We start from the raw sequence: 26,413 nt of genomic DNA on the forward strand, positions 1-26,413 counted from the left end.
CTCTCAACAGGTTCTGTCTGCAAGATATACACACCTCCAGCGAGCCAGTCAGGTAAGGACCACTATGGGCTGATGGGAGTTGTTTAGAAGAAGGATTATACAAATTAAATTTTTGCACGGCAGGATTATCTCCAAGGTTGCTTTCTTATGTATTTATGATTTGGTCCAGCTGTTACCAACATAAGCAAGACTTGTGTGCAGCACTGTGTATACATGCAGTGCTATGGAAATAGAACTACACAAACCTACAGACAGATATATATCTATACATACTGTATGTACTGCTAGAGCCACACCAGTGCCCTAACAACGGAGGCAGCAGATCAGCGACTGCTGAGTGTCCCATGACTATGAAGGGCTCTGAGAGGCACAACTGGAAAACACAGATGCAAAACAGACAGCCTGGTTTTTCCTATTAACAAAAAAAAAAGTCATTAAAATACAAAGCAAGAATGAGAATCTAGCCACATGTAACTTTAGTAGTAACAAAAACAGCCTATAATGAAACCCCTCTCACTTGAGCTGCACTGCTACAGGCAGAGATCAGATCCCATCGGTGCCAGAGGCATCAGGGGGATTCCTATTATATCCAATACAAGGTGGTACAGCTGGGGTTCACCACGTGTGCCATGAGACTTAAATAGGCAATGTTAAAAAAAAAGACTCGTATCCATCAAGTTCAGCCTTGTTTGTCCATTACAGCTAGATTGAAACTAGAATTTTATTGACTTGCTCTCCTATAAATGTTCAGTTTCAACAAAATTAAATAAAAAGTCCTAGAGTCGGTTATGTATGTTAAAGGAGAACTAAAGCCTAGCTAATAGAAATGTTGTACATTATGTTTTGGGCTTCTGTACCAGCCCAAGGCAACCATAGCCCTTTAGCATTAAACATCTGTGTCTCTGAAGATACCCCAGTAGCTTCTCATCTTTTCTGCTGATTCACTACACATGCTCTGTGCTGCTGTCACTTACTGAGCTTAGGGACCCACTCACAATATACTATAAATACAGAATAGAAATGTCACAATATAAGGTTGATTAGTGCTTAATACAGATAATTACTATGTCAGCTCAGAAACCAGTACAATTGTCACCTGAATAACAGACAAACTAAATTTTCTGCTTGTAAATTTGTGACGACCCCTAAGCTTAGCTTCTCAACAGCTGTTCAGAGCCCACTGAGCATGTGAGTGTCACAGACACTTTCCAAGATGGTGACCCCCTGTGACAAGTTTTGAAGTCCTGGATCATTGCTGCTATTGACAAGCTGAAACTTTAGGCTGGTGCAATAAGTTCAGTATATAAAATATGGCATTTTTAATCATATACATTTTTAGAGTTTAGTTCTCTTTTAAACTAGAAATAGGGGTAGGCAGGCACTTATATTCATTGCAGTTTGTTAAGGGCACAGTTGGAGTGAGAGAGGGGTCAGGAGCAGGGGGTGAGAAGTTAACTGTGGGGGGCTTTATGGTGGACCATGCAGTGGTGGTTGGGGTTTGCGGGTTTGGTGTGTGGACCAAGCAGAGGGGGTGAGAAATTGCTGGAGGTGCTGTGCAGGGTGCCAGTCCAAAAAGTATTACCTTGGATTCCAATATTACCTGGCCCTGCTTTAATGTATGGCACCATTAGATGTCCAGGTACAACTCAAGTACTCAATGCAAGTTATATACTAAATGGCAGTGTGTTGGGAGTTTCCTTAAATGAGAAGGATCTAGGGGTCTTTGTAGATAACAAGTTGTCTAATTCTGGGCAGTGTCATTCTGTGGCTACTAAAGCAAATAAAGTTCTGTCTTGCATAAAAAAAGGGCATTAACTCAAGGGATGAAAACATAATTATGCCTCTTTATAGGTCCCTGGTGAGGCCTCATCTGGAGTATGCAGTGCAGTTTTGGACTCCAGTCCTTAAGAGGGATATAAATGAGCTGGAGAGAGTGCAGAGACTAAGTGCAACTAAACTGGTTAGAGGGATGGAAGACTTAAATTATGAGGGTAGACTGTCACGGTTGGGGTTGTTTTCTCTGGAAAAAAGTCTCGTGCGAGGAGACATGATTACACTTTACAAGTACATTAGAGGACATTATAGACAAATAGCAGGGGACCTTTTTACCCATAAAGTGGATCACCGTACCAGAGGCCTCCCCTTTAGACTAGAAGAAAAGAACTTTCATTTGAAGCAACGTAGGGGGTTCTTCACAGTCAGGACAGTGAGGTTGTGGAATGCACTGCCGGGTGATGTTGTGATGGCTGATTCAGTTAATGCCTTTAAGAATGGCTTGGATGATTTCTTGGACAGACATAATATCAAAGGCTATTGTGATACTAAACTCTATAGTTAGTATAGGTATGGGTATATAGAATTTATGTGAAAGTAGAGAGGGGTATGTGTATGGATGCTGGGTTTTCATTTGGAGGGGTTGAACTTGATGGACTTTGTCTTTTTTCAACCCAATTTAACTATGTAACTAACTATGGAATTCTTTCACTTAGAAATGTGGAGTTTGGGGTCCTTGTAGTGGGATTCTTAGCCACTGAAGCATTAAAGAAGTAATCATCTCTAGGGCAGCGGTTCCCAAACTATGAGGCTGCTTCCAGTATTGTACCTAGATGTTCCTAGGCTATAATTCAAAGTAGGGCCCCAAAACATAATTAAGTTGACCTATTCTACCAAGATTGCTTAATTACTGGTCCCTCTACACTCCTGCAAGCCTCGGGGACACCTTAACGTCACCCCCCACGCAGGGCAGGGTGTGCATCAGGCACCAAAGTAATTTGGCCCAGGAGCAGGAAAAAGAAGAATCCAATTTCAGCTTCACTTTTCTTTATGGTTCAGAAAATAGTATCCCATAACACCACGTAAAAAAAGACAAACATTTATTGACATTATTATGACATAAGTGGTGTTATGGGGTACTTTTTTGATATATGGTGTGCCTTTTGATTCTGGGGGGCGATAACCCATTAATTCTGGCTCCTGGCACGGCACAGGAGTACTGTACAGTACACAGTAGATAAAGGATTTATACAAAACAACTAGTGTATGGAAATAAAAGCACATTAGCTGAAACACTGCTAATGGCCCCTGTTTATTAAATCAGCCTATCTTTGTTCATTTGGTCGGACTGATTCAATTATTGGCCAATGTGCCTGAGGGAATATTTAAACTTGTCCAATAGATACCTGACTGATTTCAAAGCTCTTTTTAGCTTTCCTTGCCATTTACTTTTATTTTTTTAAAATAGCTTGAAATTCTAATTTTTTGAATTCGAAAATTCACCTCGACCCTTGATAAATCTTAGGGGCAGATTTATCAAGGGTTGAATTCGAATTAAAAAAACATTGAAATTCGAATCAAGAAGACCAACCGAAATTAAGTCAAAGTTTTTTGTTTTTTTGGTCGAATAGGTCCGTATTAGTCCGAATTCGAATCGTAGGAATAGCACATTCGAGCGAATACGATTTGAAATTTTTCCCAAAAAAAACTTTGATTTTTCAAAGTCCACCAATTGACTCTAGGAGGTCCCCCATAAGCTAAAACAGCAATTCAGCAGGTTTTAGATGGCAAATGGTCGAAGTCGAATTTTTAAAGAGATGGTACATGATAAATTTCGATTTTCGAATTTTTGAATTTTTTTCCCGACTTGGTTTGGAGGAACAACTTTCATCTGCCTATTTATGGCAGACTTTATGCTCTCTTTCTGTATATTTTACAGTTGCATATGGATAACGAATAATTCAGGGCTGGGCTGGTTGACATACAATGTTACAGTCTGTGAGGCCCCAGGCCATGGGCTTCCTCTAAGGGTGGGAAAATAGTATTTGGTTATAGCTTTATTTATTCCCCACCTCAGCCCAGGAAGTTATTGGGTCACACTCAGTTTCACAGATACATCGACACTGAACTCCTGGCTCACCCAGCAGCCACTGGGTCTGCTCTGCCCTTTTCTAAACACTAGTATATAGTACAGACATGCTAGCTGCCTCTTTAGCGACTGTTCCCCTAGCAGCAGCTGTTAGGGTCACCAGACATGGCTGCAAATAAAGCCACATACTCTGCTTTGTACAGATCTAGAACCATCTTAAAGAGACAAGAGCATCCCTAAGCACTATGTCGCACATCCACATGACATCTGGATATTTCAGCATAAAGCAACAAATATAGGCTGAACTACTAGCAATAAACTCTCTATAGCAGTCAATGTTGGACTGGCCCACCGGGATACCAGGAAAACCCAGGTGTCAGTGGGCTCTTTTGCTTCTAACTATGTGGCCAATTTCATGGTCATTCCTTGTTTCTTTATGGGAAAAATACTTAATAATGGAAGAATAGACTAAGTAAATATAAAAGACTAGGAGAATAAAGAGATTGAGTGAGGAAAAGAAGAATAATAGTTTGGAAAGGGGGGTCCACGGTCTAAGGTTTTCTGGTGGGCCCCTGGCACCCCAGTCCGGCACTGATAGCAGTGGCATAACTATAGGTGGAGCAACCCCGAGGCTCTTGAAGTTACACCCAGCACTGTAGGCTGTCAGTAGTATCTGTTACTCTGCAATCAAATCGTTAACGATGTTTGTCAAAATATATTGCCGCTATATTATGAAATTAAAGTTAAACAAATCATTTCCAACTTGAACATCCTCTGGGCTCCCACCGCGGTGACACAATCCTAAGGTTTGTTGACCAATGCAACATTTATTGCTCTCCACGCAAGATAGTGCTGCTAGCAGCCAATCACAACAGCAGGTCCTGTACAAACTGCCAATGAAGCGCATATATGGAACAATGGTTAGCTGCACAGTTCCCGGGACTGAATGCTATGGCTTTGTTTCTAGTCAATGGGTTAAAAACAACTGTGTATATTATACTGCCCCAGTACAAAATTTCTCCTCGTTGTCCCAATTTCCTTTGTTTTAAAGCTCCCCCTGGCTTTTTTGATATGAAGGGTTAAGCTGCCTTATAGCATTTGTGGGGGGAAAGAAAGAGGAGCAAGAAGGTACAGAGTCAGCGGGAATGTAGGATTGGACAGCCCTCAATTACACATCAAGGGATCCTCTTGCTCATCGTCTCAGCACTATTATTATAAACACGGCTTGTTCTGCACGGGGCCCAAATTCTAAAGAAACATTTTGTTGGCAGGGAAACTTTCCAGCCAATTCCAGGAAAGACATAATAAATTGCCATCTCATACCAGAAGTGCAACCACGCCTCCTACACTGTACCACTATCAACCTAGTCCTACTGAGAAAAACCATTCTGCTTTTTAACTCCAAAGATAAAGTTAAAGTTTCCCGAAAACCCAGCTTCAGCCCGGTCGGTTTCCTATCCATCTACTTGCCTGACTCTTTAGAAACCTAACATCAGCCAGGCTCATTTCCTTACGTTTTTTCTGCTTGAGACTAGGGATTCACCGAAAACTGGATTCTGCCTTTTTCAGCAGGATTCGGATTCGGCCGAATCCTTCTGCCCGGCCAAACCGAATCCGAATCCTAATTTTCATTTGCAAATTAGGGACAGTGAGGAAAATGCCATGACCTTTAGTCACAAAACTAGGAAGTAAAAAATGTTTTGCCCTTCCCACCCCTAATTTGCATATACAAATTAAGATCCGGTTCGGTATTCAGCCGAATCTTTGAGAAGGATTGGGGGGTTCGGCCGAATCCAAAATAGTGGATTCGGTGCATCCCTACTTGAGACCCCTGAAGCAAAGCTCAGGAACCAAACCCTTAATTATAAAAAAAAACACTACCCCCTACCCTACATAGACCCCCCCTCCCTGCTCCCCCCCAGACTAGGTGTTACAGTTGGTGAATGCCCCTAACTCTTTACTTACCTCTCTTTGCAGATTCAGCGCAGCAGAGCTCATGGGCGCCATCTTCCGGCTCTTCTTCTGTAATATCCATACATTTCGGCACATGTGCAGTTGTCAAATATACTTGAATGCATGAGCCGATATGGCACTTACTTCCGAAGAAGATCGAAGAGAAGAAGATGGCGCCCGTGAGCTCCGCTGAGATCAATCTGCAAAGAGAGGTAAGTAAAGGGTTAGGGGCATTTACCGAAGGTAACAGCTAGACTGGTGCGGAGCAAGGAGGGGGGTCTATGTAGGGTAGGGGTTTTTATAATTAAGGGTTTGGTTCTCCTTTAAAGATACAAAGGAGAGGATAGGGTGGGGTCAAGTCCATGTTATACTGTGTAAAAAGTATACACAGCCGCACAACCTAAAAAAGGTGCATGTGAGGCATTTTGTATTGAGCTCATGGGCTGGTTACTCCCCAGAATCAGCTTTTTCATGGCTCGTATTTGGAACAAGTACAGTAAAATGTTCTAGTTTCAATTTTACCTTGAATCGCTTGGGACTGTGCAGGTTGGTTCCTCATTAGGGGACGGCATTCTGTGTATATATAACATGCTTTTTACCCACTGCTCCTTTACGTTTAAAGGGATCCTCTCATCAGAAAACATGTTTTTTTCAAAACACATCAGTTAATAGTGCTACTCCAGCAGAATTCTGCACTGAAATCCATCAATCCATCCTTGATATCACTCCAACTTGCAGTACAGCAGTAAAAAGTGATTGAAGTTTATCAGAGCACAAGTCACATGACTTGGGGCAGCTGAGAAATTCACAATATGTCTAGCCCCATGTCAAATTTCAAAATTGAGTATAAAAAAATCAGTTTGCTCTTTTGAGAAATGGATTTCAGTGCAGAATTCTGCTGGAGCAGCACTATTAACTGATGCGTTTTGAAAAAAAATATTTTCCCATGACAGTATCCCTTAATGTCCGCCCTTTGTTTCTGGGCCTCCCGGAGGAGCTGCTAATAGCTGCTAGAGTAATGATGAGACAAGCAAGTCACGGGCCATCAATAACATCGTTGCTTTCTAATGCAGCCAGCTATTGACTCTCAGCACTCTTCCCAATTACTTCTGGCTGATTTTGTGCTTCCAAAGCAACCGCAGTATGATTCAGCTAATGTGCCTTGTTCTGCCCATACCGGCCATCATCCAGAAAGAAAAACAGCACTGGGGACAGACATTTCAGCATAATCATAATTATCCAATTCTGGCACATTTTTAGCTCTGTTCAGTCAGCTGTTCAGCTGGTACAACAACAAAAGCAGACATCTGATTGGTTGCTATGGGATACTGCCCTATTGCCCATTGTTAGTAGATGAGCTCCTGTGGTGATAGTTTCCAAGCACAGGATAGAAATTGCACCTCTGGGGTTACCTATAGCAACTACTTAGCAGTTAGTTTGAACACATCTACTGCAAGGTAAAAAATAAAAGGAACATTGTGATTGGTTGCTGCAAGTAACTGCACTGATGCAGATTAGCATTTAATCAAAAGTGTCAAGTTTGGTGCAGTAATCCATAGCAACCAATCAGAAGGTGAGCTGCGAGTCGGGTGCATTTTCATATTGGGGTTTCCAGCTAGCGTTGCCACCTTTTCTGGAAAAAAACATCAGCCTTCCTATATATTTATCTTTTTTCCCTATTAATAACATTGGGATCAACCATCATTTTTACCGGTCAGGTGGCAACCCTATTTCCAGCATGTGGAATTAAAGCATACCTCCCAACATTTTGGAAGTAAAAAGAGGGACAAAAATTTTTTCCCCACGTAGCGCAGCAAAATGTTTTTTTACCACCCCCCTTTCTGTGGCCACACCCCCTAATTACCATGTTCATTTTACAAAATGTGACAGGATATGAAAGTCTGAAAATATTCCTCCTTATCTAAACTGTTTATTTGTGTCTCAAAATTGTTACAAAGTATCTTATTTGCACCTGTTAGCTGTTCTGGGCTCTCTGCTAAAAGCCAATTAAGTGAGAAACTTTGTTTCTTTTTCTGGCTGTTCAGTGCATAGAAAAGGACTTTCCAGTACAAATGACGGACTGCGGGTTGAGCTGTCAAAAGAGGGACTGTCCCTCTGAAAAAGGGACAGTTGGGAGGTATGTTAAAGTGTGATTCTTATGGAGCACATACTGATAGAAACCCTGGAGCTACTTCAGTTCATAAATAAGTCATTATATCCTCTATAGAGTGGGATTGTTTCCCCCTCACTTTAAAAGGGTGGTTAACTTTTAATCTGTTATAGAATATGGCTAATTCTAAGCAACTTTTCAATTGGCCTTTACAGTTTTTGAATTATTTGCCTTCTTCTTCTGACCCTTTTTAGCTTGCAGATGGGGGTCACTGACCACCATCTAAAAACAAATGCCCTTTAAGGCTACAAACATATTGTGTTATTACACATCTTTCTATCTAGGCCCTATTTATAATACAGTCTCTCGTTCAAATCAGTGCATGGTTGCTAGGATAATTTTTACCCCAGCAACCAGATGAAACTGCAAACTGAAGAGCTGCTGAATAAAAAGCTAAATAACGCAAAAACCACCAATAAAACAATTGCAAATTGTCTCAGAATATTCTCTAGACCATACTAAAAGTTAATTTAAAGGTGAACAACCCCTTTACTATACAGTAATATCTAAGCCTCTCATTAACCTTGTAGTTCACCATAAAATAACATTTGTTGAATTTTAATTGCCCCTTGTTTTTGCCGGTTTTTAATACAAGGCAATCCTCTCCCGTTCAGACTGCTAAGTGGTTGCTAGGCTTGCTGACCCTAGCAACATAATCTTTCTTTAAAAAGTGCTCCCTGATTATACATTTGGGGTCCAGTGTAGATTGCACACTGCTGTGGACTATTTGGTGCACTTGTAGGTGCAATGAGACGTGATGCAGAACATATGTCCCTATCGGCTGGGCTGACATTTACTCACAGTGATTTTATTGCGGGGATAGAGGCTTCACAGGAAGAGAAAAGCCCTGAGGATATGAGGGCATTTGCTTGTCTGTGCTGACTTGGATTTAATCTCCACATGGAGGTGAGTAAATGATTAACAATGTCCATGCGATAGGAATAAAGCTGCATTTATAAGCCAAAGGCCAAGCAGAATTTTATCTGCAGTGAGATAAAATATAGCACTGCCCATATATACAATTGCCACATAATATAACAAACTAAATCCATTGCAATAAATGGTATTTTCTGCCCACAGTACATATTGCCCAGGTGCTCTGTTTAAGGGACTAGGGTAACTGGCTTTCCTTTATTTTTTGTTCCCTAATAGTAACATTGGCACCAAGCATCTGTAAGCTCAGTGTACGTCACCACTTATTGTACAGCGCCATGGAATATGCTGGCATTTTAGCATACCGAGCTAATAATTAGAATCAGGTTATTATAGAACAATGTCGTTTCTAAATGATTTTGTTGCGGGCCACTTACCCTCTAGCTACCCCACTACATGGGAAATCTAAGCACTGGGCAAGGTGGCATCAGTAACACTACTGGGGTTATAGGGCAGGTGGCACATACAGGGCTCCATTGTGACCGGTGTCTGTGCAATTGAATGACATGCAAGTCAAGGGAAAGAAATGGGGGTTATGGCTAGTGTAGGTCCCTGCACTCCATTTTGGAACCCAGGCCTCAGAAGCAAATCTCCTACATAGAGGGCAGGACACAAAGCACCCTTTTTTCATGGACACGGCACCCTGCCCTGAACTTAGCAAATGACCCCTTTTATTACAGTTCTGACAGTCAAACCCTTTATGAGAGAGAGAGAGAGAGAGAGAGAGAGAGAGAGAGAGAGAGAGAGAGAGAGAGAGAGAGAGAGAGAGAGAGAGAGAGAGAGAGAGATATTTTATTACGAAGGATCAGCACACACTGTTCTGTAGTGAAGTAATGGTGTTTATTCTCAAACAAAACACATTTTTTTTCCGACGTTTCGGTCCCACCTGGGGACCTTTTTCAAGGATATATATAATTTGTCACATAGAATTTTTTAGTGAATCAAATCACCTTTATTAGCATGTGTGTCCAATGTTTCGGCCCCCCTTGGGGCCTTCTTCAAGGATGAAAAAGGCCCCAATTAAGTAAATGATTTTGGACCTGCAACCACAAATATACATTAAATCCGGATTAGAGTGCAGCTGCCTGCGAATATATAGTTAGGAAAGAAAATGTATTGTCAACATTTCGGACAACGATGATAATACATTTTCTTTCCTAACTGCATTATGAAGTCCTGGAGTGCGTCAATCTTGGGGGACTAATATATATATATATATATATATATATATATATATATATATATATATATATATATATATATATATACACAGTATATATAAATAAAAACAAGATATAGTGTACATTACATTGTATCTTGTTTTAATTTCTAGCTCAGATTGAATGTCTTAACTAGGATTTTATAAAAATTCTGAATATGTAGAAGTAGTATGCTATGGATGCATTGTTTGTATTTTACCTTTAACCTGTAGGGGAGTCGCTTAATAATGATGATATCAACTACTCAGAGACACGTCAGCTGTCTTCTCGTCAATCTATGTATTTAAGGCAGGTTTAACTCTAACTAGGTACAATGAAACAGTTTATAAAGTAATAAATATATATATATATCATACCTGCAGCAGAAGGGAAAGATGTGGGGAATTCCTGTATGTGCTCATGGAGGGGGTTATGTCCATCAGACCTGGCTGTGCAACAGCTCATTAATCACATCTCCCAGCACAGGTGAGTTCATCAGTAGAACAGGTGCCTCCAACAGTTTCTCTTTACCTGAGAGAAGAGGCAGTTTCAGCTTGGAGTCATTATACAGGATATTTTGGTACATAGTGTTATGTGTATTACTTTCATATTAAGGACCCTTATACATCCTTCAGTACTCATCAGATTATATATCAGATTGTATTCTTTTCTTGTCTGCACAAACCAAAAATCTAACTAGGAATAACAAAAGCAATAGGGTTGAAAACGATGGAGGTGGGTGTTTTGTCAGTCCCAGCTACTGTGTTACACCCCAGCAAGGAAGTGTATTAGTTGGAAAGGACTGGGTTCCCCTTATCTGCTGTAGTTATATACCGGGCTGGAACTAGGGGTAGGCAGCAGAGGCATGTGCTGAAGCTTGGGGTGATGTTGGTGTGTGATTTACGCCCCATGGCCTGGCTCTATGCAGTGCTGTTTCTCCCAAGTACATTCTGTATAAAAATATTCTTAATACACCTCAAGTTACTTACTAGTCATCTATGCCAAGGATGTGGGGCAATGAAGTCAGGCGGTGGACTGGTTACATTGGAGGTGGAGCTGTGATGTAAGTAGGGTTGCCACCTGGCCGGTATTTTACAGGCCTGGCTGGTAAAAATTATGGTTGATCCCAATGTTATTAGTTAAATATATACGTGGCAACCCTAGATGTAAGGGGCAGGCAGGTGACATTTGGTGGTGTGCTGGTTACAGAAGTAGGTACAAATTGCTTGTGGATCCTAAAATAATATTGTGCAATTAAGGGTTTAGTGCGGGTAGAGTTGCCACCTGGCCAATATTTTACCGGCCTGGCAGGTAAAAATGTTGCGTCATGCCAATGTTATTTATAGGAATATAACACAAAAATATAGGAAGGCCGGTATTTTTTTCCAGAAAAGGTGGCAACCCTAGGTGCGGGTTAAGGTATTTGGGTGGTCAGGTTTTTGTTGAGTTTTTTCCTGACCTGCACTTCACTACTGGACAGCCTTTTGAAAAACCAGGCAGGAGACAACCGTATTCCATATAGATTTTCAACAAGGCATACAATCAGGAAGGGATGTTTTTCCTGTGGGACTGTTGGTTCCCCAGATGTTGTTGGACTACAACCCCCAGCATGCTAATCCTTGATCATATGTTGAAAATGGGTGCGAGAGAACCCAAGGTTAAGAAACAAAACCCTGAATATCCTTATACAAGCCCCCCATGAACAGCTGCATGTCTTTTTACCACCCAGTTACTATATACCACGACCAGTTACTAAATTACCCTGCTGCAGCACAATCGGGAAATGTATTAGGAAATGGGTTCAGCATTTGATCAAGAAGGGAAGTTTGCCTTTAGCTGTGAAAAGCCAATCATTCTCAAGTACAAGTCCCAGGCAGGAGCACTTTGTATTAAGCCCTTCCCCTCTGCCAGCCTCCAAGAGCTCCTTATCTGGCAGCAGAAGTCCCCAGTTACACTCAGTTTCCCTGCTGTGATCAGGTTTCTGGTGCCTCCAGGGCGACTCATTCCATACAAGGCAAGACCGAGCATTTACTGGGATTGTCCTGCCTGGGTGCTGCTGACCACTCCCTTCCCTGGAGAGCTGGCAGTTGCACTGGGAGTACCTCCCTGCATGTGCATTGGACACTTTGCCTGCACTAAGGGACAGGGGACTGAGCTCTGGAGGAACACGATGAGAAAGGATGCTCAGCAAGGCAGAGGCTATATCCTAACACAGGTGAGTTGGTATTTAAACTGCTAACTTCCCCTTTTAATTAGCTGCTTCCATATGCAGACTGTGCTGCAATCTATGCAGCTGTGCATGAGTTTGCATATGCAGCTTTTTTTTTTTTTTTTTTAAACTTAAAAGTCCGTGCTGGGAGTTGTAGTTCAAAATTATCTGACCATTCCGCCTACTCATTTCCAGCATCTCTTCTGTTGCTGTGTAAGGGGGCCTGCACTCTCCCAACACTGCACAGTAATCTTCTGCAGATTCAGTTACTCCTGCTCTGTGCAAGCAGCATTAATAATGTAGCTGACACTGGTTTTTAAAGGGTAAATAATACCTTGGAATAGGAAAGCATGGTAGAAATGTCATTTAGGTGCCCGTATTGTACTTTTCTTCTTTGTAAATTATGAATTTATTTTAAAACGAAATATTAAATTCAGTCTGCTATGCCTAAAACTGCAGGGGGTGTATACTGTGTCTTAACACTTGCCCTATGTTCAGCAAAATTTAGACTTATAGCTGTCTTATGTGCACTGCACTAATATAGGTGTAATTGTTTATTATGGGACATGCCACACACATTACATGTAGCACAGGCTGCACCTTTGTTATGATTGTGTGGGTTTCCACTGGGTCATATAGGCTAAACCAGATTGGCAAATTGCATTTAGTCCATAGCTCTGCTCTGAATCAAAAAACATTGCATATTAGCATCCAACTAGGTTCCCTGCACAGAAGGGTAGCTGCGAGCCTTACTGTAAATAGGAAACCCTCTGTGCCTGCTTAGTTCATGGGTATATGTCCTCCGCTGGCAGGAGACACCAAGTCTGGGAAAGCTCTAAGGGGTTTAATTGATTTGTATAATGCCTGCAGGTTGCTGTACCGCTAAATAACACCCAGGGAGGAGGAGGAGGATGCCGGTAATAAAAGTAGAATCAAAGGCAAAGTTGGCAAAGTCGCAGTCTGTCTGGGAAATAATCAGTGAGGGGGTCAGATTTGTTTTAATAAGAAGCTGGAGAGGGTTTGGAGCTCAAGTTATTTTAATCTTGTAACTCTTAGTACTATTTTTCTTCCTCTCCTCACTCAACCTCTATTCTCCTAGTCTCTTTTCTTTACATACTATAATACTATAATCTATTTTTCCATCTATTTAGCCTCTTCTCATAGAAATAGGGAATGGCCATGAAATAGGCCAAATGTTTAGCAGCATGAGGGCTCAATGACACCTTGGCCCACCGGGACTTTTCCTGGTATCCCTGTGGCCCAGTCCGACGTTGCCTGTGTATGGCCACCTTTAGTACTGTAAAGTTGGTTGGAGTTGTGCTTTGTATTTATACATAGGTAAGAGAAGTGGTGTAACTAGATGTCACTGAGCCCCACAGCCATTTCAATGTAGGGCTCTAAAATATTGGTAATATGACCTATTCTAACAAGATTTAAATTGTTTATTATTTAGGGCCTTTCTGGGCCAAAACACTGTATCCAAAAAATGATGTGAGGATCTCCAATAATAAAGAAACAAATATATAAAAAGTAGAAACATTTATTAGGACATGAGACCTTTCTGGGCCCCCTTCATTCCTTGGTCCCATGCAACTGCAGCACAGGGTCTGCTTCCTCTGTAGTTGTACCTTTGGATAAGAGGCAGTATGGTCCCTCAACAACAAAACCATTTAAATCACAGAAAAATATAAAGGTATTTGTGGGTGCTTATTGCTATGCCAGCTTCCTTACAGATACTAGAGTGACATTTGATTCCTTGCTTTTGGTGCTGCCTGTCTCTAGCTTTTGGATAAGGAGGATTTAAGTGGGAATGTGCGGGACTCTGCTATGAAGAATGAAGGAGGTGGGTCGAGTTACAAATTCAATTTTTTTGGCTATTCTATTCTGGATAGATTAGTCCAACAAATAACATAAACTAACATAGCCTTTAAATACTATACAGAATGCAGTTCTATTGCATACCCAGTTGATGGTATGGTTATAGATAAACACAGGGTTTTATTGACTCCTTTAACAGTGACGAGTCTCTTCCAGGAAAAAACCATCCCCCCTCTTGTATATAAGTCATTAAAGCATGAATATAGTGCTTAAACAGCAAGATATGTAATCCATTTTGAAGGCATTAAGGTAATCTGTCAACAGAAAATCTCACTGGCAGAGCGTCCCATAATCTCACTGATCTCACCATGAACAACACCTTAGGTGCTGAAGGTGAACACGTTTCCTCTAATCTAAACTGATGCTTGTGCTTTCTCTGCACATTCCTGTGAGTAAATATCTCTTTTCAATGTTTTTTCCCACCATTAACCTATATAAAAAAAAAAAAAAAAGATCAGCAATATCGGAATTTAATTTAAGTGTATATGTACAATAACACTTTTGGCTACTAAAACTATAAAATTCCCGGGGTTGCTGGTCTTTTTTTATAGATGTATTTTTTTCTTACTTTGCACTTATATAATATAATGTAGTATAATAATTATAACATAGTATAATAATGTAATATATAGTATATATAGTGCATATTGCATACCTTCCTACTGTCCCGCTTTTAGAGGGACAGTCCCTCTTTTGGCAGCTCAACCCACAGTCCCTCCTTTGTACTGGAAAGTCCATTTTTTCTCTGCACTGTTTCTAACTTAATTGGCTTTTGGCAGAGGTCAGTTATGCATTTTAAATGCTCATTGTTATAGCTCTGCAATGAAGGACATTGTCCTTTTTTTATTTTTTTTAATTTGGGATTTTTTTTTATTGGTTTTGCAGAGTAACAACAGGTCAGACATTGTTTAGAGTTTCATATACAGGTAAGAATGACATTGTCTTGTTAGGAAAATTATTGATTTTCTTCCCTTTGTTTTTTTTTTAGGAAAATACTGCAAGACCAGGTGATCATGTCTGTACAAATGTGTTCTAAACAAAGAAGGAAGTAAAGGTTCTTCTGGATGTCTCATAAGGATAAGAATAAAATCATAATTATTATGTGCCAATTGAATTGAGCCCCAAGTAGAAGACAAGAGTACAAATTTGTACATGTGGTAACAAAGCAAAATAAAGTAAGAATCCCAACAAGGTTGACCTGAAAGCCCAAGAAATTTCTCCTCTGCATCGAAGCTCGGGAAAATCCTTCCATCTTTGTCTTATTTAGCCTTAGGCACCTTTGGGTCAAGAAGTATCAAAGAGGAGCTGCTAAATTTCTCTATTTTGGACAAAACCATATTGGTTATTTTGAACTGTATTAAACTGCTTAGTGATGTCATGGAAATAATGAAGAGCAAGGAATCCAGGCTGTGAAAAATGTAATTACCTTTCTGTTGGACAAGGTCAACCAAGGACGTAGCTAAGCATGTATTGTGTCCGTTTATGTTGCCGAGTTCTCCACCACCAAAAGATCACTTGGGTTCCACCTGTGTTGTGTTTAGTGGTCTTCCTGATTTATCTCTCCTTCTCCATGGAATATTCCAGCCCTGTTGAGAGGGTGGAGACAATTAACAGCCAGGGTTGCATGTGTGGCCACTGTAGGCAAGAGAAGCGGAAGAGGACTGAATTTTTTGAAAGTCGTTTTAATGGCACAGTAGAGCCCTTACTTCTGGGAAAGTATCAATACATGCCTGATCATGTAAAGAAATGGTGGCTGGTAAGGCAACTGGTGGTCTTAGATAAGTACATATAATAGCTCCCTGTTGACCTGTTTGCCCAGGCCTGCAATTGCTAATGTGTGTTTATGTGACACCATGCAGTAAGTGGATCTTTTGTGTGTGAAATGAAAAGAGTCTTGGTCAAGGTGCCCGTTACATGGAGCGATTCTGGGTCCTGTTTTTCATTCCCTCCCTATCCCAATCAATATCTGACTGGGGTTGAGTAAACCTTATTTGTCCAAGTAAAGATCTGAGAACCTAGCAACAGTGGGTATTATGTGCACGACTATTCTTCTGTTCATTCTTAAATTTCATCTAAGAAATAATGACCCACTCTGTTTTCAGTGATCTCAGGTGGGTGAACCCTAGTTCTCAGAAAATCATTAAAGGGAAAATATACCCCTTTTTTGACATGACCACAATCAGTTGTGATGTTTTGTATTTTTAGATAGACATAGGTAATTTCATTAAACAAACCCACAATACTTGCACAAGTTTGCCAACCTTTAGGCTCACAGTGTAATGCATGCTCCTCCCTCACCTTGTCTAATTGTGAAGCGATGGGGTCTGGACCTTGAAGTACCTCTGCTTTCCATAGTGGGTAGTGAAAAGCAGAGGAACTTCAAGTTCTTGACTCCCATCACTTTACAATAAAATAAGATTAGGTTGAGGTTGCACGACACTGTGACCCTTAAACACCTGTGAGCATGACACTATGAGGAACTGGTCCCAAAGAGCACAGGCAGGCTATCAAAGTTTTCTTTAATTCTGTGGAATTGGGTGTTTGTGACAAAAAACAAAACTGCCAGTTCAGATATAACCCAGCTAAATACTGTAAGATCATGCCCAAAAGGGAATATATTTTCCCTTTAAATAACATAAATGTTAATTCTTCATACATCCTAAAAGAGGGCATTTATTGTTACTATATAACTATATATATATATATATATATATATATATATATATATATATATATATATATATTCTTATAGTAGTAGTACGCTAAGAGAAATAAAGCAAGCATTTCCCAGGCTGGCTTATTAAATCTGTATATATGTGACAACATAATGGCAAGAGAGAGTAAATTTGCTTACCGGGCAGTGCTGGATTATGGCTTGGCTCTCACTATCAGTTCTGCTGGGCCCTGGGAAATTACAGTGTGTGAGAAAAAACATATTTATATATGGGACACTTAATCATGGTGGCCTAGAATACTGCGTTAAGTGCAAGTATAGAACAGAATGGCTTAGAGCTAAGCACTATGTACAAATCTCAAGAAGTGAACGAATGAATTTTTTTATTATTGAAATATACTCCTGACCTCTCTTTCCATTGCAATCAGCTATTGCTTACATGTAAAACTATTTTTGTTATTTAGTTGAGATCTGAAAATCCAAATTAGACTTCAGATTTGGTTCAGTATTCAGGAAATACAAACATTATTCATTCTGCATGCACAGGACCTGTTTTGTATGGCAAGAAAACCAGTACCATATTTCCACTTTATTCCAAAAATTGCTTTCCATCAGTTCCTTATAAAGATGCAGGGAATTACATCTTCAGGCTTAATTTGAGCCTGTCACACTAGATAACAAGGTGACTAATAGGGATCTATTTCAGAGTAAGTGCATTTGGTGAATAACGGCTGAAGGTATCCACTCATGCCAAGCTAGCATTAAGTATAGCATTCATCCAGTAACATAACTAGGTGGGGGAGGGCCCTGGTGCGGGCCATGCAGCCGGGCCCCCCCTACACGTCTATTTTCTTTGTGGCTACAGTGGGATGCGATCTGCCGGTGGGGCCTCTGCGGGGGTGCGGGCCCTGGTCCAATTGCACCCCTGCTCCCCTGGTAGTTATGCCACTGCATTCACCAGCAGACAGGTCGGGGCATGATCAAAAATGCCATCCTCCTGGAGGCAAATTCCAGACTTTTGGGGACAAGGCACAACCCAGACACACCTGGTTAACATACCTCCCAACATTTTGGAAGTGAAAAGAGGGACAAAAAAAATTACGCACGTAGCGCAGCAAAAATTTTTGGACCTCGCCCTTTCTGTGGCCACACCCCCTAATTACCATGTTAATTTTACAAAATTTGGCAGGTTTTTTTTTGTCTCAAAATTGTTACAAAGTATCTTATTTGCACCTTTTAGCTGTACTGTGCTCTCTGCTAACAGCCAATTAAGTGAGAAACTTTGTTTCTTTTTTTGGCTGTTCAGAGCAGAGAAAATCGGGACTTTCCAGTACAAATGAGGGACTGCAGGTTGAGCTGTCAAAAGAGGGACTGTCCCTCCAAAAAAGGGACAGTTGGGAGGTATGATAAGCTCCGACCACATCCTTAGCTTCAGCACAGCTGGGGAATGTGTTGAGAGAGTTGTATGATAACAAAGCGAGAAGCCAGCACATATGGGAACACATAGAAGGGAAAGGAAGAAGCAGAGGAAACAACAACAAGGGAGGGAGTAAAGAAACCATCTAGTGTTGGAAAAGAGTTTCCGGATCCATTCAGTCACTGACTTCACTACTACCTGACCCCTGTCGCAACAATTCAGAAACAAGTGAGCTCAACCCGTTAACCCAATCGGTTCTGTCCCTAAATGACCGGCCCTCTAAATTCAGACCCTGGGTTCTTACTCTAGTCTTTTTACAAGACCTTTCAAACACAAATCCAAACAATACAGGATTTCATGGCTGATTGTGGCTCTGTGATAGTTCAGACTGTGGTTCCAGTTGGTTAGAAATATAAAGAATTGGAATATAAGTTATTAATAAAGAATAAAAGTTGCAACATACAAAAAGATTTATGGTAAACACCCCTTATAAACCGGTAAAATTATATTTTATGGGCTAGCCCACATTTGTTTGTGACCAACGGACCATGTTTGTCTTTGCCAGAAGCCCTAAGTGACCTAGTAAAATTACATTAGTACAACATGATTATTAAATTGTTATATTGCCTCTTGCTGCTCTTCGTTAACTTTGCTCAGTCATTCCTTGCTTGCTGGTGAATAGGATGGCTTACATTACATATTTGGCTGCTTTATGCAAGAAAGATTCTACTAAATTAATGAATAATGAACAAAATGTTTTATATGGAAGATCAACATGTTATTTTGTCTGGCTTTATCCATAGTGTGTTGCTCAAGCAGTCCAAAGGGTGTTCCGGGGTCCTTGTTGCCTCCACCCCCTCACACATGGCACTTACCTTTCCAAGCACCAGAGCGGGCCACATTGCTAGTGCGGAGACAGTAATTGCACTCTGCAGTAGCAGAGACGAAATTCTAATTTAAAAATTGGAATTTCAGCTCTTAAAGTTACCAGAAGGGTCTTTTTGCTGCCCCAAGTAACTTTGCGGTATGCTGGCGAGTTTCTCAACTCACCTCATGGCAGTAGCGCCCCTGGCAGTCCCCCAAAAATGTTTTCAAATGTTGGAATAAGGTATCATTTATAGCAATTTGTTTGGGCAGGTTGCTAAGTAGTGGGCAATCTGAATGTCCCTGGGCCAATACTCTGCTTACACGTGGGGACTCTGCACCCCTCTCAATCCTACAGGACAAAAAAAGCTAACATGGCTGGGGGCCAGATTGGTTGTCACCCCCATTGAGCACAATTACTAACCATTTACCCTGGTGCAACTCTTCTGCTTACTTCTAACCAAGAATGTTACCCACAGTCTGGTTTCTATGGCCAGTTACCCAATCCAAAACGACAGGAACTTGATTTGGTAGGCAGCCCCAGTGTGGAAAATTGCTAAAGTTCCCTGGGCAGGGCTACCAGGATTTTCCACCCAACCTGATCCATGTGAATCATTTAGGCCTGAAGATAGGACAAGTAGGTTGCCTAATGGCTAAAGAGAGGCCATTTGACAGCAGCCACCATTATTGTGGACAACATTATACCATTATAGGAGAATATTCTTACTGGTTTGCTAGATTGTACGACATATTGAGCTAGACATCAACAATTTTAAAACATTTTACTAGCATAGGTGTTCCAAACGGATAAGTGAGCTCCAGTTTGCTCCATCTGTTTGCATCCTTTACCAAGCCAACCCTACAAATGTGCCCTACATACCACATGGAAATGACAGTGGACACTTGCTCTTGCTTTTTAGAGGCTCCAAGGGAGGAACAATGCCAGTGACATACAGAAGGTGCTCGAGCAGACATTCAAGGTAGTTCCTACAGAAAACCTGTACCTTGAACAGGACAACCGGCCTTGCAGGCGATGTGCCGTTGTTGGGAATTCTGGCAACCTGAAAGGATCCCGATACGGGAAAAAGATAGATTCCCACAGATTCATTTTCAGGTAACTGAGAATGTGCCTCTATGCAACTCCCCAAACAAACAAGACTTTTGTTTTCACTTAATTACTGGGAGTTATAATTAGTTTGTTTTCTTGCTCTGCGGTGAGTCTGAATGAGGAGCCAATGTGGCCCCAGGCTTTCATAAAAATAACCTTCCATGTGTTCTAATAATATTTAAGGGAAAATATAACCCTTTTATGAATACAGTTAGTGATGCATTTTTTTCACTTTAGACTGTAAGCATAGTATTCCCACACCTTACTGGATTTATATCTGTCGGTAGGAGCCGCTGTATTGCTTGCTCCAGCAATGGAGTCCATATGGAGTTTTTTGTAGTCCTGTACTTGCCCTTTAATTTTCTACTTACTAATATTACCATATTTCTTGTCTTTCATCTCCCATTTCAGAATGAATGGAGCGCGTACCTACGGCTTTGAAAATGACGTGGGTTCCAGGACAACCCATCACTTTATGTATCCAGAGAGCGCTGTCCACCTCCAGCCTGGTGTCCACTTGGTGTTGATCCCGTTCAAGCTCCAAGACCTCAAATGGATTACCAGTGCGCTAACAACTGGAGAGGTCACCTAGTAAGTATTGGCCTTTACTGAGGCTGGGGTACCAGTGGTCAGAGTCAATTGGGGGGCCTAGGTGGCAGGTCAGGAGGCAAATATGTGTCAAAGTAGCCACAAATGTCTTAAAGGGGTGCAAGCAAGAATAAGGGCCTCGGGGGCCCCTAAAGTAGATTTTATATGCAACGGGGAAGGAATATGTATTTCTAAATAGAATTAAGACAATGCCTTGTTATGGACAGTATTACTTGTTCTGCCCTAACAGTCTCCATGCTCCCCTCCCATGTCCAAGCTCCAGCCATCTCTCTGATAGCCATAAGAATGATTGCAGGAATGCGTGGGGGTGTTCCCAGCACTGGATGTTTATACATTCTGGACAGTTTTTAAAGATAAAAACCTTATGTTTTATTTTGTGAAAGCTCCCTCTCCTTACCCCTGTCATTTACCCTTTCGTGGGAGCCTGTAATCACAAAAAAAAGAAATATGGCAATGGAGTGATCTGATACCCATTAAAGCCGCGAGTGTGTAAAACACCACTCCAACTACAGCAGGTCTCCACATACGCTGCCAACACCGGGTGCCAGAATGCTCCTCTGCCTAGCGGGTTTTATAAAGAATGCAGGCACAGGCTTTGATGAAAAGAATATTATTGGGATCATACAGGACAGCACCATATACAGTAGGTTGGAAGTGTAATACACTAACTGTGAGTCTTTCCTTTTCAGCACTTACAAGCGAGTGAAGAAATTTATCCAGGCTGATAAAGATAAGGTGAGTGCTATGTTTTTTTTATAGGCAGTATTATGAAAGCACGTGGAGAGAACATAACATATGTCCCCAAATGACTTGCACAAATAATTATAATATAGCACAATGGTTTTTGAGTTTTTGGCCCACAGTGCAATGCAGTATTTGGTCAGGTGTCTCACAGATATACAGTATAAAAGCATGCTTGTGGCAGTCACTTGAAGTAACATGAATGTCTCCAAGACTGTCAATAAGCATTTACCTGTTAATATCACACAAACTACCAACCTTGCAGCGGAGCGGGAGAGCAGCCCCAAAGTTACGGAGCCACCAGTATGCCCAGGGCTGCAGAACAAAGTTCACCTCTACAGCACCTGTAACCAAACAAAAGTAATTTAATTTCTGGAATTGCTTTTACTCCCACTTTCCAGTGCTAGGAGTTCTAGGAAAACATGCAGGAGGGACAGTAGAGGGAGACTACAGAACACAGCCTTAGCTCAAAACCTCTTTATGTGCACTAGTAGTTTTGAATATTCACTGGTGTTCATTTTCCTAAATTTCTTTTTCTTTAGGTCTTGATATTTAACCCCTCTTTTTTTAAATATGTCCATGACAACTGGACTAACCATCATGGGAAATATCCATCTACTGGAATGTTGGCCCTGGTCTTTGCGTTACATATCTGTGATGAGGTGAGGATAGACTATCATGCCATTAAACATATCTATGCCAAGTGAAGTGGAATGTCTTACCTGTGCCATTAAATATATCTGTATCTTATGAGTTATTTTAGCTATCCCATCAAACATATTTATTCTCTATGGACTGTCTTAGCTCTGCCCTCAAAAATATCTATATACTATGGACTGTCTTAGTTCTGCCCTCAAACATATCTATACACTATGGACTGTCTTAGCTTTACCATCAGACAAACATTCCTATTCACTATGGACTGTCTTTACCATCAAGCATTCCATGTGAACTGTTTTAGCTCTACCATTAATGATATGTGTCCAGTGAGCTCTTTCATCTATCCCATCAAAAATATCTATTCCCTCTGGACTATCTTGGTTCTACCATCAAACATTCCTATACACTATGGACTGTCTTAGCTCTACCATCAAGCATTCCATATGAACTTTTTTAGCTCTACCATTAATGATATGTGTCCAATGAGCTCTTTCAGCTATCCCATCAAACATATATATTCCCTCTGTACTGTCTTGGCTCTACCATCAAACATATCTGTTCCAAATGAACTGTGTTTGCTCTACTTTGAATACATCTGTGTATCATGAGCTCTTTAAACTATTCCATCAAACGCATCTATTCCCTATGGACTGTCTTGGCTCTACCCTCAAATATATCTACTGTATATACCAGTGATCCCCAACCAGTAGCTCCTGAGCAACATGTTGCTCTCCAACCGCTTGGATGTTGCTCTCAGTGTCCTCAAAGCAGGTGCTTATTTTTGAATTCAAGGCTTGGAAGAAATTTTTAATTGCATAAAAACTAAGTATGGTGCCAAGTACAGTCTCCTGTAGGCTGGGAATCCATATAGGGGCTACCAAATAGGCAATCACAGTCCGTATTTGGCACTCCAAGCGACTTTTTCATGCTTGTGTTGCTCCCCAACTCTTTTTACATATGAATCTGGCTCACGGGTGAAAAAGGTTGGGGACCCCTGGTATATACTATGGACTGTCTTAGTTCTACCATCAAACACCTCTATACCATATGAACTTTTTAACATTAAATATCTTGTGTGTTATGAGCTTTATTTTTAGCTATCCCAGCAGGGTTGTCTTAGCTCTACCGTAATATCATTCTTTATGAACTGTGCTAGCTTTACCTTCAAACATATCATTATCCTATAGATTGTTTTAACTGTGCTTTCAAACTTCTATATATTCTATAGTCTTAGATCTAGGTTACCTGTATCGTCAAACATATCTGTATCCTATGGGCTATGATATCTTATTCTGCCATATGAAATGTCTTAGCTTTATTATGAAAAATACCTATGCATTATGCATTAGCATAGCTTTCCAAAAACCACTGAAGTTTGAACTGAATAAAAATATTTGACCCTGCGATTGAAAGTTGTGCACAAAAGTAAAATGATAGCTTTCATGTTGCAATTTCTCTAGATATCTGTGTTTGGCTTTGGCGCTGATCAACACGGCAACTGGCACCACTACTGGGAAAGGAACAGATTTGCAGGAGCATTTCGCTGGACAGGAGTACACAATGCAGAGTTTGAGTCTGAGCTCATAACAGAATTAGTGGAAGAAGGAAGGCTAAAACTTTACAAATAAACCTAAATGTTCACAGAAACAAGAAACAGAAAGAATGTAATATTTTGGTATTATTTTGTACTTTGTTAATAAATACAGAAATAGAACTTTCATTTTGGTGCTGTTCTTTGTACAAAATTCTTTTCAATTTTGTGGAGCAGACAATGGTATTGGACAATGCTGGAAATCGTCCCTGTGTGAGCAAACCAACGAGTCTGAGGGGGGTACCATTTTTAAGAGACTTGCAGGTAGTGGGGGACAAGGGGTAGGCATTCCGGCTGGGCCACCTTAGCTCATAACAAGGTTACAGATAAATAGAAACATTGGGGCAACAGTCATCCTGCTATAGTTCCAGGGGTACCCAGGCACAAATAAGCACTCACCCCAAATCTCACCCTAACTGGCCTTCAGGCTGGGCCCCCTTAGCTCATAACAAGGTTACAGATATATAGAAACATTGGGGTAACAGTCACCCTGCTATAGTTCCAGGGGTACCCAGGGCACAAATAAGCACTTACTCCAAATCTCACCCTAACTGACCTTCAGGCTGGGTCACCTTAGCTCATAACAAGGTGACAATATTGGACAATGCTGGAAATCCTCCCTGTGTATGAGCAAACCAACGAGTCTGAGGGGGGTACCATTTTTAAGAGACTTGCAGGTAGTGGGGGACAAGGGGTAGGCATTCCGGCTGGGCCACCTTAGTTCATAACAAGGTTACAGATAAATAGAAACATTGGGGCAACAGTCATCCTGCTATAGTTCCAGGGGTACCCAGGCCAATTAAACTCACCCCAAATCTCACCCTAACTGACCTTCAGGCTGGGCCCCCTTAGCTCATAACAAGGTGACAGATATATAGAAACATTGGAGTAACAGTCACCCTGCTATAGTTCCAGGGGTACCCAGGGCACAAATAAGCACTTACTCCAAATCTCACCCTAACTGACCTTCAGGCTGGGCCACCTTAGCTCATAACAAGGTGACAGATATATAGAAACATTGGAGTAACAGTCACCCTGCTATAGTTCCAGGGGTACCCAGGGCACAAATAAGCACTTACTCCAAATCTCACCCTAACTGGCCTTCAGACTGGGCCCCCTTAGCTCATAACAAGGTTACAGATATATAGAAACATTGGGGTAACAGTCACCCTGCTATAGTTCCAGGGGTACCCAGGGCACAAATAAGCACTCACCCTAAATCTCATTCTAACAGGCCTTTCGGCTGGGCCCCCTTAGCTCATAACAAGGTTACAGGTATGTAGAAACATTGGGGCAGGGTCGGACTGGCCCGGCGGGAAACCGGGAAAAAACCCGGTGGGCCCCGACCCGTCATGGGCCCCCGCCGGGCCAGACCCCAATCGTGTTATGTAAAATAAATAAAAAAACCGGAGCGCCGCGCCGTCTGCGCATGCGCGCCAGCACCGCACCGTCTGCGCATGCGCGCCAGCATCGCACCGTCTGCGCATGCGCACTGCACAGAAGGAAGGGAGCGCACTGCAGGGTAAGGTGCGGCGCAGCAAGGGGGGCCCTGGACAGAAGTCCCGGTGGGCCCCGGGCCCCCCAGTCCGACACTGCATTGGGGTAACAGTCACCCTGCTATAGTTCCACGGGTACCCAGGGCACAAATAAGCACTCACCCCAAATTATTGTTGTAGCAGTCACTACTTTAGATGACATACAGATGACATTCCGGGATGTCCATCTAGTAGAGCAACACAGGCACAGGATTTCGATTGATTGAATAACTATTTAGACATTGATCATTACAATACAATAGCAGGAACATTACACAAAAGCTGTTTGAGTAATGATTGCTTCAGCTTAAACCTTATCAGCAGAAAAAGTAATTACAATTTAAATGAAATATCAGATACTTGTATAGCACTATAAATACACAAACTTTTTAAAACGTTGCTATAATAATCTAGATCACCAAGGTTGGTTGTTACTTTTTCAGTGCGGTGGATCCCTGACATTAGAATCTATGTTCCCAAGTTTGTGTTTAATCTATGCTGCACTAAGCACGTGAGACTGCAATAGGGAGCTTTCCATCCTTTAAAGCAAGGAGCACATGGAAATAAGCATGGAATAGCACTGGCCAGTTAGAGGCTGGGTACCAGTTCTCCGATCCACAGCTCCCAGCCATAGTGTCTGTTCCCAGTTAGTGACAGAGAGGAAAAAAAAAAAAAATTTTCCACCTTAACTGATTGATGAGACAACCAATATCCGAGTGTTTTGTCTATAACAGTTGTCTCGTCTCCCGCCATACATGAGCCGAATATCGTGTGTGTGTGTGTGGCCAAGAACTAAAGCCTAACTTAAAGGAACAGTAACACCAAAAAATGTAAGTGTTTTAAAGTAATGAAAATATCATGTACTGTTGCCCTGCACTGGTAAAACTGATCTGTTTGCTTCAGAAACACTACTATAGTTCATATACACAAGCTGGTGTGGAGCAATGGCGGAAAGCTATATGGCACAGGTTAACTAATGTATAACAGATAACACCATTAGACAGACAGAG

General features: G+C 41.3%; 2 protein-coding genes across 7 annotated transcripts in view; one reads left to right on the forward strand and one right to left on the reverse strand.

Annotated features, from left to right (window-relative positions):
* st3gal2.2.L (ST3 beta-galactoside alpha-2,3-sialyltransferase 2, gene 2 L homeolog) lies at window positions 1-23,997 on the forward strand. Of its 6 annotated transcripts, XM_041575429.1 has the most exons (8): window positions 12,045-12,332; window positions 14,109-14,169; window positions 15,193-15,960; window positions 20,080-20,273; window positions 20,679-20,858; window positions 21,566-21,611; window positions 22,160-22,279; window positions 23,738-23,997. In XM_041575429.1, exons 3-8 carry the CDS (start codon window positions 15,670-15,672, stop codon window positions 23,903-23,905), a joined length of 999 nt encoding a protein of 332 aa, XP_041431363.1. In that variant the 5' UTR covers window positions 12,045-12,332; window positions 14,109-14,169; window positions 15,193-15,669; the 3' UTR covers window positions 23,906-23,997. The 6 variants fall into 6 exon arrangements, with proteins under 6 accessions (NP_001104200.1, XP_018089396.1, XP_018089395.1 ...); NM_001110730.1 differs by lacking the exons at window positions 12,045-12,332; window positions 14,109-14,169 and adding an exon at window positions 1-52; XM_018233907.2 differs by lacking the exons at window positions 12,045-12,332; window positions 14,109-14,169 and adding an exon at window positions 8,868-8,891.
* Window positions 17,058-26,413, reverse strand: part of LOC108702006 (gastrula zinc finger protein XlCGF17.1-like) — a 27,111-nt gene continuing 17,755 nt past the window's right edge. Inside the window, exons 2-3 of the transcript XR_005964044.1 lie at window positions 21,876-21,961; window positions 17,058-17,108 (exon numbers count right to left, since the gene is read on the reverse strand). The gene's annotated coding sequence lies outside the window, so the exon portion shown is untranslated. The remainder of the gene's footprint in view (window positions 17,109-21,875; window positions 21,962-26,413) is intronic.

Source organism: Xenopus laevis, chromosome 9_10L, assembly GCF_017654675.1.
Source record: "Xenopus laevis strain J_2021 chromosome 9_10L, Xenopus_laevis_v10.1, whole genome shotgun sequence".
In the NCBI taxonomy this organism is placed as follows: Eukaryota; Metazoa; Chordata; class Amphibia; order Anura; family Pipidae; genus Xenopus; species Xenopus laevis.

Bases quoted from the DNA above. Each gene is read 5' to 3' on its own strand.
- st3gal2.2.L (NM_001110730.1), top strand. From the start codon at position 15,670: ATGTATTGTGTCCGTTTATGTTGCCGAGTTCTCCACCACCAAAAGATC. The intron at 21,612-22,159 runs GTGAGTGCTATG...CTTTTTCTTTAG, and splicing joins TCCAGGCTGATAAAGATAAG to GTCTTGATATTTAACCCCTC. The intron at 22,280-23,737 runs GTGAGGATAGAC...CAATTTCTCTAG, and splicing joins CGTTACATATCTGTGATGAG to ATATCTGTGTTTGGCTTTGG.